The following is an 18,383-nucleotide window of genomic DNA, read 5'->3' as shown; positions in this document are numbered from 1 at the left end:
CTTGAACTTAGAGACCTTCCTGCCTCTGTCTCCTGAGTGTTGAGATTAAAGGCGTGCACCACCACTGCCCAGCACCTAGACAACTTCCAGGAGTCTTCTCTCTCCTCTTCTCTCCACACACCCCTGCTGTCAGGCACATTGTCCAGTGGCTGGAAGCCCCTTTATCTACAGTCATGTCACCAGCCTGTTCTTGTTTTCAAAGAATTACTTATTTTCCTGTGATATGTGAGTGTATGCCCACCTGTGTGGGGCTGGGGCATGCCCTCAGAGGCCCAAAGACGGCACTGTGGAGCTGGAGTTATAGGGATTTGTGATCCACTCAGCACTGGCGCTGGGTTTGGATTTGAGCTTTTGTCCTCGTGTTTGATCAGCAGGTAGCCGTAACTGCGGAGCCACCTCCTGACTCCTGCATCCTTTGAGACGGGGGTTTAACCTACAGCAGGTTGGCTCTGCTCCCTAGGTGATTAAGGGTGACCCCTCAGATGGCTGACGATTGGCCTTGTATTCTAACCCTCCTTGTTCTCCCGAATTCTGAGAACACAGCCTCGCATTTCTAGGTTCCTTGAACGTATATGACTTCCTGAGTGCTGTGGGAGCTGAGAACTAGAGATAACACAGAAAAAAAAAAAGGTCTCCCCTGACTCTCAAGCTACTTACTGACAGCCCAGCAGAAGTTGGACAAGTGACAGGCTCCAACCTCCATACTGGAGACTTGGCAAAAAGACAGATCAGCTTGGAAACCCGAAAGTTAGGATGTCTGTGGCCTGGTGAACATCACACCCAGGGGGCTGGACTTAAATTCATTTGCACTGAGATGGCCCCAGTCCTGCCTGGTGGTAGCAGCGGCTCAGGCCTTTAATCCCAACACTTGGCTGGCAGAGACAGGCATATCTCTGTGAGTTCAAAGCCAGCCTGGTCTACAGAGCAAGTTCCAGGATGGCCAAGGCTACACAGAGAAACCCTGCCTTGAAAAACAAAAACCTAAACCAAAACTCCCAAACAAACAGAAGCCACAGTTCCGCACATCCAGGCTCAGTTGTTAGGTAGACTCTGACTCCAAAAGACTAATAAATAAATAGTGATAATCACATACGTACGAGTGGTCATACCGGTTGGCAGTAAGGCCACGGGCCACTGAAAGGGTGATGTCTGAGACTGACTGATACCTCAGGAGGGAATTCAGGATTGCAGAAGCTCCGGCAAGTGGGGAGATAGTTGGATGTTATTGAGGGTGTAGTGAGGGGTGGGTGTACATGCACTGAACAGCGTTAACATACAAACTGCCAGTCTGTTCACACACACAAAATGATATAGATATGTTAGCCCTGGTGATTACTTGGTATCCGTAAACATGTACAATTTTTTTTTGTCTGTGTCCACTTAAAATTTTTAAGAAATAAAAAGGGAGGGGTGGGGATGGTGCTCAGTTGGCAAGGTGCTCCCTAGCGTGCTCCCAGCCCTGGCTCCATGCCCAGCACTGCATGGCCAGGTCTCTGTCATTCTAGGACTTTCGACGTCTGGGGGTGGGGTGGAGGCAGCAGGGTCAGTAATTCAAGGTCGTCTTGTGTTACATTTAGGACTTCAAGGACAGCATGGGATCTATACAACCTTGTCTCAGAAAACCATATGGATAAGTAAATAAGTAAATTGGGTGAAACTAAGGAAAATAAAAAACAGAAATTAAATATAATAACCCCCTTTTGGGGCTAGACAGGTGGAGATGGCTCGCTCAGCAGTTAAGATTATGAGTTTAATTCCAGCAACCACATGGTGGCTCACAACCATTTGTAATTGGATCTGATGCCCTCTTCTGGTTTATCAAGGTCATATACGTAGAAAAATAAATAAATAAATCTTTAAAAAACGAAAACAAAAACAAAATGGGGCTGGAGAGATGGCTCAGTGGTCAAGAGCACTGACTGCTGTTTTAGAGGTCCTGAGTTCAAATCCCAGTAACCACATGATGGTTCACAACCATCTGTAATGAGATCTGATGTCCTCTTCCGGTGTGTCTGAAGACAGCTACAGTGTACTCATATATAATAATAAATAAATATTAAAAAGACAAACAAGAAAACATAACCAGGGAATGAGCCTAGGAGATGCCGCTACCTTTGGAACACCAAGGGCAGAAAATTAGACATATTTTTATTTTTACACAAACCCTAAAAAGATGTAGACTAAAGAGAAGCTTGAAAATGATTGGCCGGAAAAAGGCAGATAGGAGTAGACTTTGTATCATTTTCAAATATTTCTATCAATTTTATGTGTCTCTCTGTAATGTTTCCTACAGTCACCAAAGAGATGAGCCACTAGCCATGCCTGCGAGGGATGGTCTGGAGTGGGTCAGCCTCTAGACATGTCTAGGAAGGATTATGGAGAGTCTGTTGATCCAGGTGGGAAGGCCCTTCCTAACTGGGGAGGTGACAGCTAATCTTTGCTTTGTGGATGCTGTGTGACTAGCTTCCCAGGCTCCTGCCTCCAAGCCTTCTCACGGTGGTGGACAGTGTGTCCTCAGACTGGAAGCCAAAGTAAATCCTTTCCTCTTCAAGTTGCTTTTATCAGGGCATTTTATTACTGCAACGGAAAAAGTAAACAAGACACTCTATTAACACCTAGATACCTGGCTAAACATAATATAAAATAGACCAAAAGCAAAACCAGGCAATATTTCACCATTTTCCGTTTTATTTCTTGTATACATGTGGCTGTCAAAAGACAACCATTGGGAATCATTCCCAGGGATCAAACTTGGGGTGTTAGGCTTGGCAGCAAGCACCTTCATCTGCTGAGCCACCTAGCCAGCCCTCGGCTTTAAAAGCATCTAATTCCTTTTTGTTGCCAGTCACCTTTGTTCCCTCTTCAAACGAGCCTTCTTGCTCCCAACTTAAAAAAAAAAAAAAAGAACTGCTGCCTAATCATTCTAGAAAGGCTGGAGAATCACAGGAAGAAAAATGCAAGTATGCAGATTGTCCTGAGTCTCCAGGACCTCTTTGAACTAAAGAGGAGTCTAAAAGGTTCAAAGACTTCCATGCACTGCTGCAGTTTGGATGCTGACTGGTACACAAAGACCCTTGCATAGAAAAGGCTAATGCCAGCTTGGGCAATTAAGAGGTGAGTAGGTGAGCCTTAGGAGGTGGAGTCTGATGGGAGGTCCTTAGGCCATTGGGGACACGCCTTCCAGGAGAAATGGGAAAACCTGGCCCACCCACCTAACCAAAAGGTAGAAATCCCTACCCAGGTGCCAAGGACTTGGGAGTGTAGTTTAGTGGAAGGGCGCCTGTCTTCCATTTCTGAGGAGCTAGGTTCTAACCTGACACCACAGATTTTAAAAAATCAAAACCAGTCTCCTTACCTGCCAGTTTTCCTGCTCAAGGCCAACTGTGGGAAAAGGCACCATGGGAGAAGCCTGGGGTGGATGGGCAGAAGGGCCAGGCAGAGCTGGCCACCATATCCTGGATCACAGCTTTAAAAGTGTTTTGTGTTTTGTTTTGTTTTTGTCGTCCATTAAGCTGGGCATGGTGGTACACACTTTTAAAACCCAGAACTCCAGAGGCATATCTTCATGAGTTGGGTCTAGCCTGGTCTGTCTGCATAGTGAGTTCCAGGTCAGTAAGAGCTCCATTGTGAGACAAAAACAAGATTGTCAGTTAAGGTCAGGTCTGCTTTGCTTGGGTGACTGGTTACTTTTAGTAAAAGTTGAGAAGTAGGCACACAGTAGGGTCAGGACTCACTTCCAGGTACCCAGCTTCATCCATGATAATGTTTTTGTATGAAGATCCCCAGGAAAATCATTCTCTCCCTCCCTCCCACCCTGTTTTATAATAGAGTCTTTCTGTGTAGTGCTGTTTGTTCTGGACTCACTATTTAGACCAAGCTAGCCTTGAACTCACAGAGACATTTCTGTCTCTAGCTCCCAAGTGCTGGGATCAAAGCCTTGCCCCATCCTGCCTGGCACAGATCTAATTTTTAAGAAAAGATGTATGACCCAGAAGGTGGTGGTACACACTTTTAATTCCAGCACTCAGGAGCAGAGACAGGGGAATCTCTGAGTTTGAGGCCAGCCTCAGTCCACAGATCAAGCTCTAGGACAGTCAGAGCTACACAGAGAAACCCTGTCTTGAAAAACAAAACAAAACAAAAAAAATGGTATATGGCTATTTTGCCTGCATGTATTTTAATCCCAAAAAAATTCGAGGAGAAAGATCACAGACACAAATCATGGTCAAATTCATTAATCAAAGCCAAGTAAATACGTAAAGCAAGCTTTTTCATTGGTGTACACAGGCAGCTTCCCCCTAAGGCAGGATTCCAGAGGTCAGCAGTGGATGTGAAGAAGATGGGTTTTTATAGAGCAGGGGTAGGGGTTTCCAAATGTGGGATTTGTCAGGTAAGTAGACAAGGTTATGGGAACAGAACACAGTATTACCAAGTTAGTCATAATGACCATCTGAAACAAAGCCATGGCTGCAAGGTGATGTTACCAGGTGGTCATAACAAGAGGTCGCTATAGCAACCATTTCAAACAAAGGAAGGGTTGCATATTGGTTATAAACATATTTTTTTGGAACAAAGACATGGTTACTGTGTCCTGCGACAGGCAGTACAGAACCATTTGTAGTTATGGTCACAGGTGAGACATAGCCCAATCCTTAAGAAACAGGTTTAATCACAAATAGGAATGAGGCAAGCTTGTCTTTACTATGAGATGGCTTTTAAGTCTAAGATGGAGGTAGGTTGGTTCATCAATTTGCCTGTTCACTGTGTGTGTTCCTGGTGGCTGCTGAGGTCAGAAGAGGGTGTCGATCCCCGGGACTGGAGTTACAGATGGTTGTGAACTGCCATGTGAGTACAAAAGGTTCAACTTACATCCTCCGGAAGAGCCACAAGTGCTCCTAGCCTCTGACCCATCTCTCTGAGCCCTAATAGGGGAAGGGAGTGTAGTTTAGTGGCAAAAGCTTGCCAACCAAGACTCAATCCTTTTTTCCTAGTTGTCTTAGGGTTTTACTGCTGTGAACAGATACCATGACCAAGGCAACCCTTAAAAGGACATCATTCAATTGGGCTGGCTTTACAGGTTCAGTCCATTATCATCAAGGTGGGAGCAAGACAGTGTCCAGGCAGGCATGGTGCAGGAGGAGCTGAGAGTTCTACATCTTCATCTGAAGGCGGCCAGTGGAAGACTGGCTCCCGGGCAGCTAGAATGAGGGTCTTGAGGCCCACACCCACAGTGACACACTTCCTCCAACAAGTCCACACTTCCTCCAAATAGTGCCACTCCCTGGGCCGAGCAAATGCAAACCATCACAGGAGTTTTCACACCTTGAAAGAATTGCTCTGTAACATAGGGTAGTGTGGAAGTCACCAGGCTGCTAAGGACATGTAGTGTGCATTATTGGCCACAAGGTGGTGCCAAAACCGCCCGTCTCTTCCCGTACAGCAGAGGTAAAGTTCGTGGTTGTGCTGGTCTTTTGTTAGTTTCTTTGGCAGTGTAGACCAGATAGGCCTTAAAAGTTTCTGGCCTGGAGCGCTGGAGTGCTGGAGTTACAGGCATGCAATACCTTGCTGCTCCTCAACACTGAAGATTAAAAAATGTATAACAGCAAACCTTTGATAAAGAGACCAGAAAGGGTCATCCTATCTGAAAAAAACAGAGTCTGGGGACAAGGTGGCCTGCCTTGTCCCAGTGTTCCCTCTGTGGATTATGATGTCTCTACACCCTCAGAACATTACATATAGGATAAAAGAATTGACAAGTGCCAACCTAATCGATGACATAACCAGTAAAATAGACACTTATTTTAGGGCACAGGGACCAGAGGGTGGCTCAGTATATATATATATATATATATATATATATATATATATATATATATATATTTTTTTTTTTTTTTAATGCCTGTTTGTTTGTGAGTTACTCTCTCTCCATAGCTCTGGCTGTTCTGGAACTTATATAGATCAGGTTGGCCTCAAACTCACCAAGACCTGTCCAGTCTGGTTTGAAGTTTGCAAGCCCAGCTCTGGGGGAAAGAGGCTAATACCAGCCAGTTGGCTTAATCCTTGGTACCACTAGGCCACCCAGCCTAGCCTAACCACAGGACACAGACCTTTCCTTATGAGAATGACGCCTAAGGATAACCCTGAGGTTAACCTCGGGTTGCCACATGCATGAGTGCCTTCATACACATGCACATAAACATGTGCATACATACAACACAGCCACCTACAAAACGGGCTACTTGTCAGGTATGTCCTCAACTACATAGGTACAGGGCAATGTGAAATTTTTGTCTTAATCAGATGGGGCTGGAGAGATGGCTCAGTGGTTAAGAGCACTGACTGCTCTTCCAGAGGTCCTGAGTTCAAATCCCAGCAACCACATGGTGGCTCACAACCATCTGTAATGGGATCTGATGCCCTCTTCTGGTGTGTCTGATGACAGTTACGGTGTGCTCATATACATGAATAAATCTTAAGAAAACATTAAAAATAAATAAAGTAAAAATCTTGCATGTGGGTGTGGTGGTGCATACTCGTCATCTTAGCATCAGGAAGCTGAGGCAGGAGGATCACACTACAGTGTGCTTATATAATAAATAAACCAATCTTTTAAAAAAAAATCAGAGGCTGCCACAGTGGGGCACACCTCTGATCCCACACTCAAGAGACAGTGTCAATGATATCCGAGTTCAAGACCAGCCTAGGCTACACAGGGAGTCCCAAGCCTAGGCCTAGCTGTACGCCATATAAAGACCTTGACTTTAAAAAAGAAAAATGAATACAGGCCCTTGGTACATAGCCAAAGCTGGTCTCAAATTCAAGTGCCCTCATTCAGCAGCCCAAGTACCAGGCTTACAGGTGTGTCACCAGGTGTGTCATCAGGTGTGTCACCATGCTCAGTGACTTCTGCTTAAAATCAGGGCTGAGAGTGTGAGCAAGCATGTACGAGAGACCCTGGGCTCCATCCCCATCACTGAAAGAAAAAAAAATCTCTATCACTAAAGGTTGGCTAAAAGTGCTCCCAGAGAATCTGGACCCCAGCACTTGAAACAGAGGCTGGACGTGGCTCAGTGGTTAAGAACACTTGCTGTTCTTCTAGGGGACCAGGGTTTAACTTTTGGTCTCACACAGTAGCTCATAACCACTTATAACTTCAGTTGAAGCGGATTCGATGCCCTGTCTCTGTGGGCACCAGGCACACACGTGTACAAACATGTACAGGCAAAACCAAAACAAACCAAAAAAACCTATACACAAAAATATTACCGAGACCTACACCAAAAAACAAAACGACAACAAAAACCCAAGGTCATAAACACCCCAGTTACACAAAATTATGCAAAAGATCAGACTGTTAAGAACTAAATTCTCAGCTGCAGCTTTTGCTTTTCTCTTTATTGTTAACAGGGGAGTAAAAGCCCAAGGAGGTCTGTGGGTGTGGGTGGGCTCTCTCTCTCTTCCTCCCTCCCTCCCTCCCCAAGTATCAATATCAGGTGACACATGGTCAACTAAGTGTGGACAGGGCTCTTGGTCTCAGTGCTTGAGAGGCTGAGGTAGGAGAGATGTGAGTTCAAAGGCAGCCTGGGCTACACTTTCCAGTATAGCCCTCAATACACAAGATTCTATCTAAACACTCGCACGCACACACACACTTGTGCGGGAGGTCTGTTTTACTGGTAAATATTTCCCCGTTTTGATGCGCCAATGAACAGAGCCAACAAAAGATCCAGGAGGCCGACCAGCGTAGGTCTTCAAGGGCCCCTGGTACATTCTGCTCAGTTCCACGACCCACGCAGAGCTCCGAGGTCTCTCTTCTAAACAGGTTTCTTAGTCTGTGGTGCCCCACCCCCAACCCCAAAGACTGAATTCTGCTATTTGGCTCAAAGAACTAAATAAACATTCCCACAGAACACAACAGGTGGAACCCCAACGGGTGGGATTCTGAGAAATCGACGTCTTTATATAAATTATCTTTATTTATATGGTATACAAAAGGTATAAATAGGATTCGTGTAAAACCTGCACACTGCCGAGAGTCCATGAAATGGGAGTACACAGCTGTCTACGCTGGGCAGAAAGGCTAGACCTGGTGGCCCGTAGCCCCACCCTCTTTAAGTGGAGACAAACGAGCAGCTTTCAGCTCAACAAAGGTGGCTGGTTAGGAAAAGTGGGTCGCAGAGGTGTGTCAGGTTTCGGAGCACATTTATGAACAAGGCACTTAATGATAAGCATGCCTGAGGCAGAAACAGTGACATCTGAAGGGACGGGCAAGACACTGGCTTAGCCTCCCAGATCTCAAGACATCATCATGTGAGCAGCTGTGTGATGCTGAGCCAGGAGCCACAGGATGCGGGGATGAAGGGACCTCCTCCACAGAGGCAAACCAGAGAGCCAGCGGCCTCTCACCCATGCTGGGAAGCAGTTTGGGAGTGGGGGACCACTGAATGTAGACCCAAAAGTTTTTGAATTCTCAAGTTCAGGTACATCGTAGGCCGGGGAACTTGGAATTTGTCATGATTCACTGGGAGATGTTCGTGATCTCAAAGCCTCAGTCTGCAGGGCAGTGTCTGGACCGGTGTGGGCCGGGCCTTGAGGCTGAAGGACAAAGCTGACGGCAAGGCCTGTGGAGTGTCTGTGAGGTGGCCTTCTCACCAAGATTCTCCCTGCCTCTAATAAGATGCTAGATTAAGATTTGGGAGAGCAGGCAATCCAGAGATCTGGCCACAGTCATGCTTAGGAGACAACAGCCCACCAACCTGCTCTGAGGACAAGCAAGAGGGAGGCTGGGACAGCAGAGCCCTTCAGACCCCAAGAACAAGCTAGTGTCACATGCCCCATGACGGCAGATGACATTTACAGCCATAATCGCTTTGAGGCAAAAGCTCCAAAGGGTGGATTTGTCAAGAATTCCTCTTGAGAGTCATTCTGCCCGGCATGGTAGTACATGCCTTTAATCCTAGCCCTTGGGAGGCGGAGGCCAGGGGATCAGAGACCAGCCTGGTCTACAGAACAAGTTCCAGGACAGCCAGGGCTGAATAAAGAATCATGGAGATAAAAAAAAAAAAAAAAAGAGTCAGTCTGCGGCTACTGAAAAGTAAACTGTGCCCACTCTCCATTTATGTTCTGGAAAATGCTCCAGTCTTAGATCTAGTACAGGGCTGACCTAGAAACCAGAGCCACAGGCCAAACTAGGCCAATGCCCACTTTGTAAATAAAGTTTCATTGGGACTCTCTGTGCACCAACTAGTTATGGCTGTTTTTGTGCTAAGGAAGCTGACTGGAGTCAGTATGAGAGACACTATCAGACCACTGGCTGAGAACGTCTGCAGGCTCCGGGGCTAAAGGCACCCAAAGGAACTGCCCCCTTTTAAAAGGGTCTTCAAAAAAGGAGGCCCAAGTATTTAGTCGTTAGAACCTGATTCCGTTGCAAGTGTGTGAGCACATGGAAGCTCGACACACGGAATCTCTTGTACGACGTTCCGTGAGCTTTTACCCATCTCCTACCCATGAGAGGCTATCACCTACAACCAGGTCTCTGGAGTTCAGAGAAGGCATGAGAGAGTGTGTGTAGGTGTATGCATGTATGAACACACACGTGCACACTCTCACACACACACACACACACACTCACACACACACACACTCACACACACACACACTCTCACACACACACACACACACACACACACACACACACACACACACACACACACACACACGATCATTCCCTAGACGGGGCAGAAGGCTGCTTTCCTTGTGCTGGGTCAGGGTCAGGGCAGCAGCTTTCTGCTCCTGAAGGCTCTGTGGTGAGGTCCCCTGCCGCTGCTTCTCATTCACAGGCCAGCTTGCTGTCAAAGCTGGACAGGCCGATGGCGAAGGCTTGAAGTGCGCACAGTGGGTAGTTATAGTCCAGTGTGAACACGTCATCAGCCACGCGTCCGAACTGCATGACTATGTAGTCAGCTGGAAACACAAAAGAGACGAGCTCGTTGGAGACGCAGTTCTCAACCTGTGGGTCGAACAACCCTTTCACAGGGGTCACATATCAGACAAATCAAAAAACAGTGAAGCAGCAATGAAAATAACCTGATGGTTGTGTGTATGTGTGTGTGTGGGGGGGGGGGTGGGGGTGTCAACACAACGTGAGGAGCTAATGAAAGGGCGTCAGCGTTAGGGATGTTGGGGACCACAGTGTTGGAGGTTAAGGTGGTTGTAATGGGAGATGGGGGTGGTTAACTGCAAGTTCTCTTTCAAACAGGCAATGGAGGGGTGGGGAGAACGGCTCAGCTGCCTGGGATGTGGGAGGTACTAAGTTCTAGCCCTAGCCTCACACACAAAATAATAAATAAATAAATAAGGGGCTGGAGAGATGGCTCAGTGGTTAAGAGCACTGACTGCTCTTCCAGAGGTCCTGAGTTCAAATTCCAGCAACTGCATGTAACAGCTCACAACCATCTGTGATGGGATCTGATGCCCTCTTCTGGTGTGTCTGAAGACAGTTACGGTGTGCTCATATACATGAATAAATCTTAAGGAAACATTAAAAATAAATAAAGTAAAAAGCTTGCATGTGGGTGTGGTGGTGCATACTCGTCATCTTAGCATCAGGAGGCTGAGGCAGGAGGATCACAACTAAACTGGCTGGGCCTACAAAGCAAGACCCTGTCTCAAAAAGGTGAACCCACTGAATTTTTCTATGTCCGTTCTTCTCCCTACCGACTGGGACATTACTCCTGACTAGCATGGAGGGCGGGAAGAAAGCCTAAGGAAGCTGGTGGGACCAGAGGATGGGCTGCCGTCACCGAGTGCAGTCACCCGCTGCCTTTCAGGAGGTCACTGGCACCTAGGTTGAAATGGCCTCACCCAACAAACAGTCCTTTGACACCCTCAGGAAGACACCTCACACTCTTCTCACCCTGAGGTGTTATCTTTCCGAGAGGTCACATTTCAGTCTCTCCCTCCAGGACGGCATCCAGGACGCCGTGGACGGTCATTTCTGAGCCTGCACAGGGCGTGGCCCTTCCTACGCACTTACGGTCGTTCCCGTGGACGATCTGGAAATTCTTCACCGATGCCTGCGTGACTCTGCCGTGGAAGTTCAGGACGTAGGACTGGGTATCGTCATTCCACACCGGGGCCTTGTTGTGCAGTTCGATCAGGTTCTCCATGGATTTGTTTTGCCATTTTGAAAGCAAGCTCTCGTGTTCCTGAGTGGAGGGAAAATGAATGGCTACTGTGTCATGTACTCAGGACGATGCTGAGAGTCAGGGAAAAGGCCTACCCATCCACTTCAGAAAGGTTGAGACGGCATCACAGGCCCAAAGGCAAACATCTGCACAAGTTTTGGGAGTCTTTTTTATATTTTAATTTAATTTAATTTAATTTTTACCTATTCACTTTACACCCTACTCACTGCCCCTCCTGGTCACCCATGGAATTCCTTTTTAACAATTTTTTTTTAAATGATTTTTGCTCTAATTTGACGTTACAGGTAACTGTGAGCTAACACGAGTGTCCTTGGTACTGAACCTGGGTCTTCTGGGACAGGAACCAGTGCTCTTAACCACTGAGCCATCTCACCAGACTCTAGCATTCCTTAAATCAACATCTCTGGAACATCCTACCCTGGGGATCGGAAGCAGCGGCTTTCCCGATGAACGGTAAGAGAAGTGGTCTAGCCTGGGCTTCCAGAAAAAGCAATTTTTTAAAAAATTGGTCTCTGCTGTACTGTATTATTGCATTAAAGGTGTATTCCTGTGTTTTAGAGACCTTTGCTGGTGGAATATAATTTCTCTTCTGTCTTTGACACTTGGTTTCATTGGTAATATGTTTTTACTTACATTTCGTGGTCGAAATGGGATGCGTTCGTGATTCATATTCATCCCTGGGATGATCACAGACATTTTCCTAGGACCTTTGAAACCGAGTACATTTGTTTCCTGAAAGACAGTAAAGTAAGGCAGAATTTGGAAACGGAAGGGAAAAAGAAACTGTGTTCTACTTTTACAGGCGATTTCCTCTGGTACAGTAAACTCTGCCTTCACCGAGAGCACCAAAACCAGTTCCGTTTCCTCGCCGGAGCCAAACACAGACTGAGAAGGGGACACAGGAAGTCAGGCGTGGCAGCACACGCCGGCGCACACGTCTTAGCACTTGGGAGGTTGAAGTGAGAAGACTGATTAAGGTCAGGAGTTTGGGGCTAGCCTGAGCAAAGTAGTGAGCCCTTGTAGGAAGTAGAAAGGAGAAAAGACAAGACAAGAAAGCCAGCTGTGGTGGTACACACCTTTAATCCCAGAATTCAGCAGGATGAAGCAGGAAGGTGGAGAGTTTGAGGCCAGCCTGGAAATATTCAGGAAGGCTAGGGCAGACAAGGAGACCCTGTCTAGAAAGAAAAAAGAAAACAAAAACAAAAACAACACAAAAAAAAAAAAAAAAAAAAAAAAAAAAAGAGGAAGGAAGGAAGAGGAAGGAGCAGAGGGAAGGGAAAGATTAAATGCAAAGAGATGGCTTTAATTTAAATTTATTTTTATTATAGCCTCGGACCAAAGCGTAAGCATGAGGAAAGGGAGGCTGATGCTGAGTTGAACTGAACCTGGCGATCTGTCAGCCCCTCACAGGGGGTCAAGGAAGGGGGGGAGGGGGAGGGAGAGGAGGCTTGGGGCCTGCCTGGCATGCAGGAGGGCACGGCGGGAAGCACCAGGGCAGGAATGGGCGGCACTTACGTAGCAGATGGCAGCCAGCTCCTGTCGGGTGTGGGCCTTTTCCACCAGACCCTGGGCCTTCACTGGGTTGACGCCATGGTCATACACTGTGAACTTGGTTCCCATGAGATTGGATCTAGTGGCGGGAGAGAAAGCTATCATGGTGATCTGCAGCCTTCCTCCCGAGGACAGCAGCAGAGGGAGACCTGTCTGCCTGCCGCCTCCCCGGATGTCGGCAAGGACACCGGGGTACATGTACCCCTGGCAGGCCTGGAGCTCGTGACCCACTTGCTTCTATGTTCTAAGCTCTGGGGTCAAAGGTATGCACCATTATGCCTTAAGATTTTCTTTTAACTTTTTGCCTGTTTGGTATTTCCAGACAGGGTTTCTTTGTGTAACCCTGGCTGTCCTGGAACTCAGTCTGTAGACCAGGTTGGCCTTGAACCGAGGTTCACCAGCCTCTGCCTCCCAAGGGCTGGGATTAAAGGCATGTACCACTGTCACCCTGCTAACTTTTTTCTTTTTGAGACTAACACAGCTATGTCTTTGAATCATTAAAAAAAAAAAAAAAGAAAAAGAAAAAGAAAAAAAATTAGCAAGAGCTAGATGTAGTTCTGTGAAAGGCCTCAGGTCTAATCCCTAGTAACAGAGAAGGATAGAAGCTGACCAGAATGGGGGTGAGGGGTTGGCAGGAGGGATGGAGGGCAGAGAATACAACAGCCATTAATCTGCAATCATGGAACTACAGAAGAAATAGGCCAATGATCGGAGGGTCCGTCACCTGAGCTTGCCGATGTAACTTTCCCCTTCACGAGACAAATCTGTGGGGTCTGTGGAGACCAGGTAGTTGGACGTTTTGCTCTTTTTTCGCTTCCTGCCAGCTAGAAGAAATATCTGAGAAAAGAAAGATGTCAGTCAAACACCAGTCCGGTGACTCCACTATCTTTATAAATACAATATCACATGCAAAGGAATCCATCTTAGGGCCCGGTATGGTGGGCCTGTAATCACACTGCTCAGAAGACAGAGGCAGGAGGATCTCTGTGAACTTGAGATTCTACAGAGTGAGTTCCAGGATAGCCAGGACTACATAAAGAGACCCTGTGTCAAAAAGACCAAAATCAAAAACAAAAACACAAAACAAAACAAAACAAAAACCCCAACCAAACAAAAAACCAACCAATCAACCAACAAAACCAAAAAAACCCATAAAAATAAGTAAATATACAAGTGAGAGCCAGCACTTGGGGCAGCTCAGTGGTGAGAAACAGCTCAGTGGTGGGACAGCTCAGTGGTGAGAGACAGCTCAGTGGTGGGACAGCTCAGTGGGTCAGTTCAGTGGTGGGCAGGGGTAAGAGAGCCTGCCCATGACTAGGACAACACTAAGAACAGGACTTCTGGGCACACAACCGATTTTCAGGTGCTGTGTGGTCTAACTAGAGGGACTTCCTGGACACAATTCCTACAACAGCCTTATCCTCTTGGGAGCAGCTCAGACTCAGGATGTGACTAGATGGAGCAGTGTCTGCAGCAGGCCGTTTTTCCCTAGCACTAGAAGAAAGCCGCCTAGGACGGACCCTGTACCTTGCGGTTCTCCTCCTTCTCCAGGTGCATGTAGTAGGTGGGGAAGAGGCCACGGTCCATGCCTTTCTTATCCCTGGTGACTCTACATTTCACTGTGACACCCCGAGGGGCCGGACTATACGCAAAGTCCTCTAAATTCTCCACTTCTCCGAGCTGGGCATCACCCTGCTGGGCTGTCACACCAGACGCTCCTGTCTCCTGAAAATGGAGTTTGATGTGAGCAACCAAAATTGGGCACAAATGTCAACCCTTGCGACAGACACTTGGTGGATAAAACCTTCTGGCTCTCCCCAACCCTGTCTTCAGTCCTCTGGCAAAGGGCCGGCCGATGGGTCAAACAGGGAATCAGGAGCCCCGGGGTAACCACTTCCAGTGTTTGGGGACAGTCCCACTGGCTGCTTTGGTACAGCATACCGAGGCTGCTTTTTGGCCGGTTCCAGAACTTTCCTTCTCTGAATGAGCCGACGGGGAGCTGAGGTTTTCCCCTTCCTCTTCCTCCTTGTCAGGTTCCTCGTCATAATTCACACTACTCAAGATGCCTGGCAAAAAAGGAAACACTGTCACAGCGGTCCTTATTATAAATAAGGAGTATGGAGGACCCCAGGTTAGTCACCACACAATGCCAGTCAACTCCCCTTAAAGCACACTAGACAGCTGTAAACTGCACCCTACCACCTGGGCTCCACATTCTAGCCCATGACTTCGGCAGAAGACCCCTGCTTTCCCAGAGTCCACACAGGTTCTAAGGACAACAGAGACAACTTTGACACCCAAAAAATATATATTAGATGTTTTTCCCATTGGTTTCTGTTTCTTCTTCGGTCTTCTGGCCTGAATGGCCTGGGCTTTTGATGACCAATCAAGAAATGTAACAAAGATAAACTTATAAATTAGCACCTAAATCTACAACCCTGATAACTAGAGGTGAGTGTTAGAACACCACCAAAACCAGCCAGGGTACCACTCATTACAGCCATCCTATTATAGCAAGTCCTGGGTATCCCAACACAGCTGAAATACAAGAAAATGACCTGAATTCCAATCTTACAAAGATGATACAGGCCGTTAACTAGGAAGTAACTAAATCCCTTTAAAAATATAGGAAAATACAATCAAACAGGTAAGAAAAATGAATAAAACGGTCCATGACCTGAAACACACACACTCCCCACCCCTCTCTGAGGCAACCCTGAGATAGAAAACCTAGGTAAGCAGACAGAAACTACAGATACAAGCATCACCAGTGGAATACAAGAGATGGGAAAGAGAATCTCAGGTGTAGAAGATACATGATAAAAGAAATCAGTACGTCAGTCAAAGAAAATGTTAAATCTAAAAAGTCCCTAACACAAAACATCCAGGAAACCTGGGGTACCATGAAAGGGCGAAACCTAAGAATAGCAGGAAGAGAAGAAGGATAAGAGTCCCAGCTCCAAGGCCCAGAAAATATTCTCAATAATATCATAGAATAAAAATGTCCTAACCTAAAGAAAGAGGTGCCTATAAACATACAAGAAGCTAATGGGACACCAAACTGGACAAGAAAAAAAAATCCCAAGCTACATAATAATCAAAAAACTAACTGTACAGAACAAATAATATTAAAAGCTTCAAGGAAAGCATGCAACATACATGCACCACCCTACACACACACACACACACACACACACTACCATCACCACCATTAAAATAACAGGAATTAATAATCACTGGTTATTAGTATCTCTCAATATCAATGGACTCAATTCCCCAATAAAAAGACAGAAGCTAACAGATTGGATACTTAAACAGGATCCACCATTCTGTTGCATACAAGAAACATGACTCAACATCAAAGATAGACACTAACTCAGAGTAAAGAACTAGAAAAGATTTTTTTTTTTTCAAAGCAAAAGGACTTAAGAAGCAAGCTGGTATAGTCATTGTAATAATTAGCAAAACAGACCTTAATTAATTAATCAAAAGAGATGGGAAATTTCATATTCAAAGAAAAAAATCCACCAAGATGACATCTCAATTTTGAATAACTATGCCCCAAATATAAGGGTACCCACCTTGGTAAAAACAGTATTAAGGTTTCAGTTATACAGGGAACCCTACACATTAATAGTGGGAGACATCAACATCTCACTCTCACCAATGGACAGGCCATCCAGACAGAAACTAAACAGAGAAAGAACAAAACCAACAGACATTATGAATCAAACAGGCCTAATAGATATCTACAGAACATTTCACCCAAACACAAAAGAATATACCTTCTTCTCAGCACCTCATGGGACTGTCTCAAAAACTGACCATATACTCAGTCACAAATCAAGCCCCAACAGATACAGGAAAACAAAAGAACCTCCTGTATCTTATCAGACCACCATGGAGCAAAGCTAGACTTCAGAAACAACAGAAGCTTGGAAACTGAACAATTCTATACTCAGTGATCACTGGGTGAGGGAAGAAAGAAAGAAATTAAAGACCTTCTAGAATTCAATAAAAATGAAGGCACAACATACCCAAACTCACAGGACACAATGGAAGCAGTGCTAAAGAGGAAAGTTCCTAGCACTAAGTGCCTTCGTGAAGAAACTAGTGAGATCACACACTAGTGACCCGACAGCACACCGAGAGCTCAGCTCCAGAACAAGAATCAAAGACACCAAGAGGAGGAATAACCAAAGTCGGGGCTGAAATCAGTGAAACAGAGACAAAGAACAAATAATCAATAAAAACAGAGACTTGGTTCTTTGCAAAAAATCAATAAGAGACAAACCCTTAGCCAAACTAACTAAGAGGCAGAGAGAGAAGATCCAAATTAACAAGATCAGAAACGAAAAAGGGAACAAAACAACAGAGACCCTGAAAATTAAAAAAAAAAAAATCATTAGGTCTTACTTTACAAACCCAAACTCCACAAAATTAGACAAATCTAAAAGAAATAGACAACTTTCATGAAAGATACCACTTACCAAAGTTAAGTCGAGACCAGATAAATAATCCACATAAACCTACAACTCCTAAGAAAATAGAAGTAATCATTAACATTTTTTCAACCAAAAAAAAAAAAAAAAAAAAAAAAAAAGCACAAGGCCAAATGGTTTTAGCAGAAACTCTACTAGACTTTCAAAGAAGTGCTAATACTAATACTCCTTAAAATAGAAACAGAGGAATATTGTTAAATTCATTTATGAGGTTAGAGTCACCCAAATAGTCACCCTGATACCTAAACCATACAAAGACTCAAAAAGAAAGAAAGTTTCAGACCAATTTCCCTTAGGAGCACCGATGCAAAAATACTTAATAAAATTCTCTCAAACTGAATCCAAGAGCACATCAACAACATCACCCACCATGATCAACATCATCCACCCAGAGATGCAGGGATAGATGCAACTTCATGATAAAAGAGTTCAGGGATACAAAGTACATTCCCAAACATAATTAAAGCAATATACAGCAATCCAATAGCCAACATCAAGTTAAATGGAAAGAAACTCAAAGCAATTCCATTAAAATCAGGAACAAGGCAAGGCTGTCCACTCTCTCCTTATCTATTCAATATAATACTTGAAGTTTTACCTAAAGTAATAAGACAACTAAAGGAGATCAAGGGGATACAGATTGGAAAGGAAAAAGTTCAAGTACTGCCACTTGCAGATGATATGACAGCATATGTAAGTGACCCCAAAAATTCTACAAGAGAACTCCTACAGCTAAGAAAACACCTTCAGCAAACTGGCTGGATACAAAATTAACAAATAAATAAATAAACCAGTAGCCCTCCTATACAGAAACGATAAGTGGGCTGAGAAAGAAATTAGGGAAACAACACCCTTCACAATAGCCACAAATAACAGAAAAATATCTTAGTGTAACTCTAACCAACCAACCGAAAGACCTGTATGGCAAGAACTTCAAGAACAAAGAAACTGCAGATCTCAGAAGATGGAAAGATCTCCCATGCTTGTGAATTGGTAGGATTAACATAGTAAAAATGACCATCTTACCAAAAGCAATCTACAGATTCAATGCAATCCCCACCAAAATTCCAACTCAATCTTTAACAATTCTCAACTTCATGTGGAAAAATAAAACAAAACAAAA

The 18,383-nt window shown here is 45.3% G+C and overlaps 1 protein-coding gene across 2 annotated transcripts in view; it reads right to left on the bottom strand.

Annotated features, from left to right (window-relative positions):
- Positions 1-9,586: 9,586 nt before the first annotated feature.
- The window catches only part of TULP3 (TUB like protein 3), a 35,842-nt gene continuing 27,045 nt past the window's right edge, over positions 9,587-18,383 (bottom strand). Inside the window, exons 5-11 of one of the 2 annotated variants that reach the window (XM_080913653.1) lie at positions 14,700-14,824; positions 14,286-14,483; positions 13,483-13,595; positions 12,723-12,837; positions 11,841-11,939; positions 11,036-11,207; positions 9,587-9,963 (exon numbers count right to left, since the gene is read on the bottom strand). In XM_080913653.1, coding sequence (XP_080769779.1) covers positions 9,830-9,963; positions 11,036-11,207; positions 11,841-11,939; positions 12,723-12,837; positions 13,483-13,595; positions 14,286-14,483; positions 14,700-14,824 — 956 coding nt within the window. In that variant the 3' untranslated portion in view covers positions 9,587-9,829. The remainder of the gene's footprint in view (positions 9,964-11,035; positions 11,208-11,840; positions 11,940-12,722; positions 12,838-13,482; positions 13,596-14,285; positions 14,484-14,699; positions 14,825-18,383) is intronic. The other variant, XM_080913654.1, reaches the window with a different exon arrangement.

This window comes from Micromys minutus (genome assembly GCF_963924665.1).
Source record: "Micromys minutus genome assembly, chromosome: 3".
Classification (NCBI taxonomy): Eukaryota; Metazoa; Chordata; class Mammalia; order Rodentia; family Muridae; genus Micromys; species Micromys minutus.
Note: the sequence above shows the minus strand (reverse complement) of the source record. Positions and strands in the feature narration are given on the sequence as shown.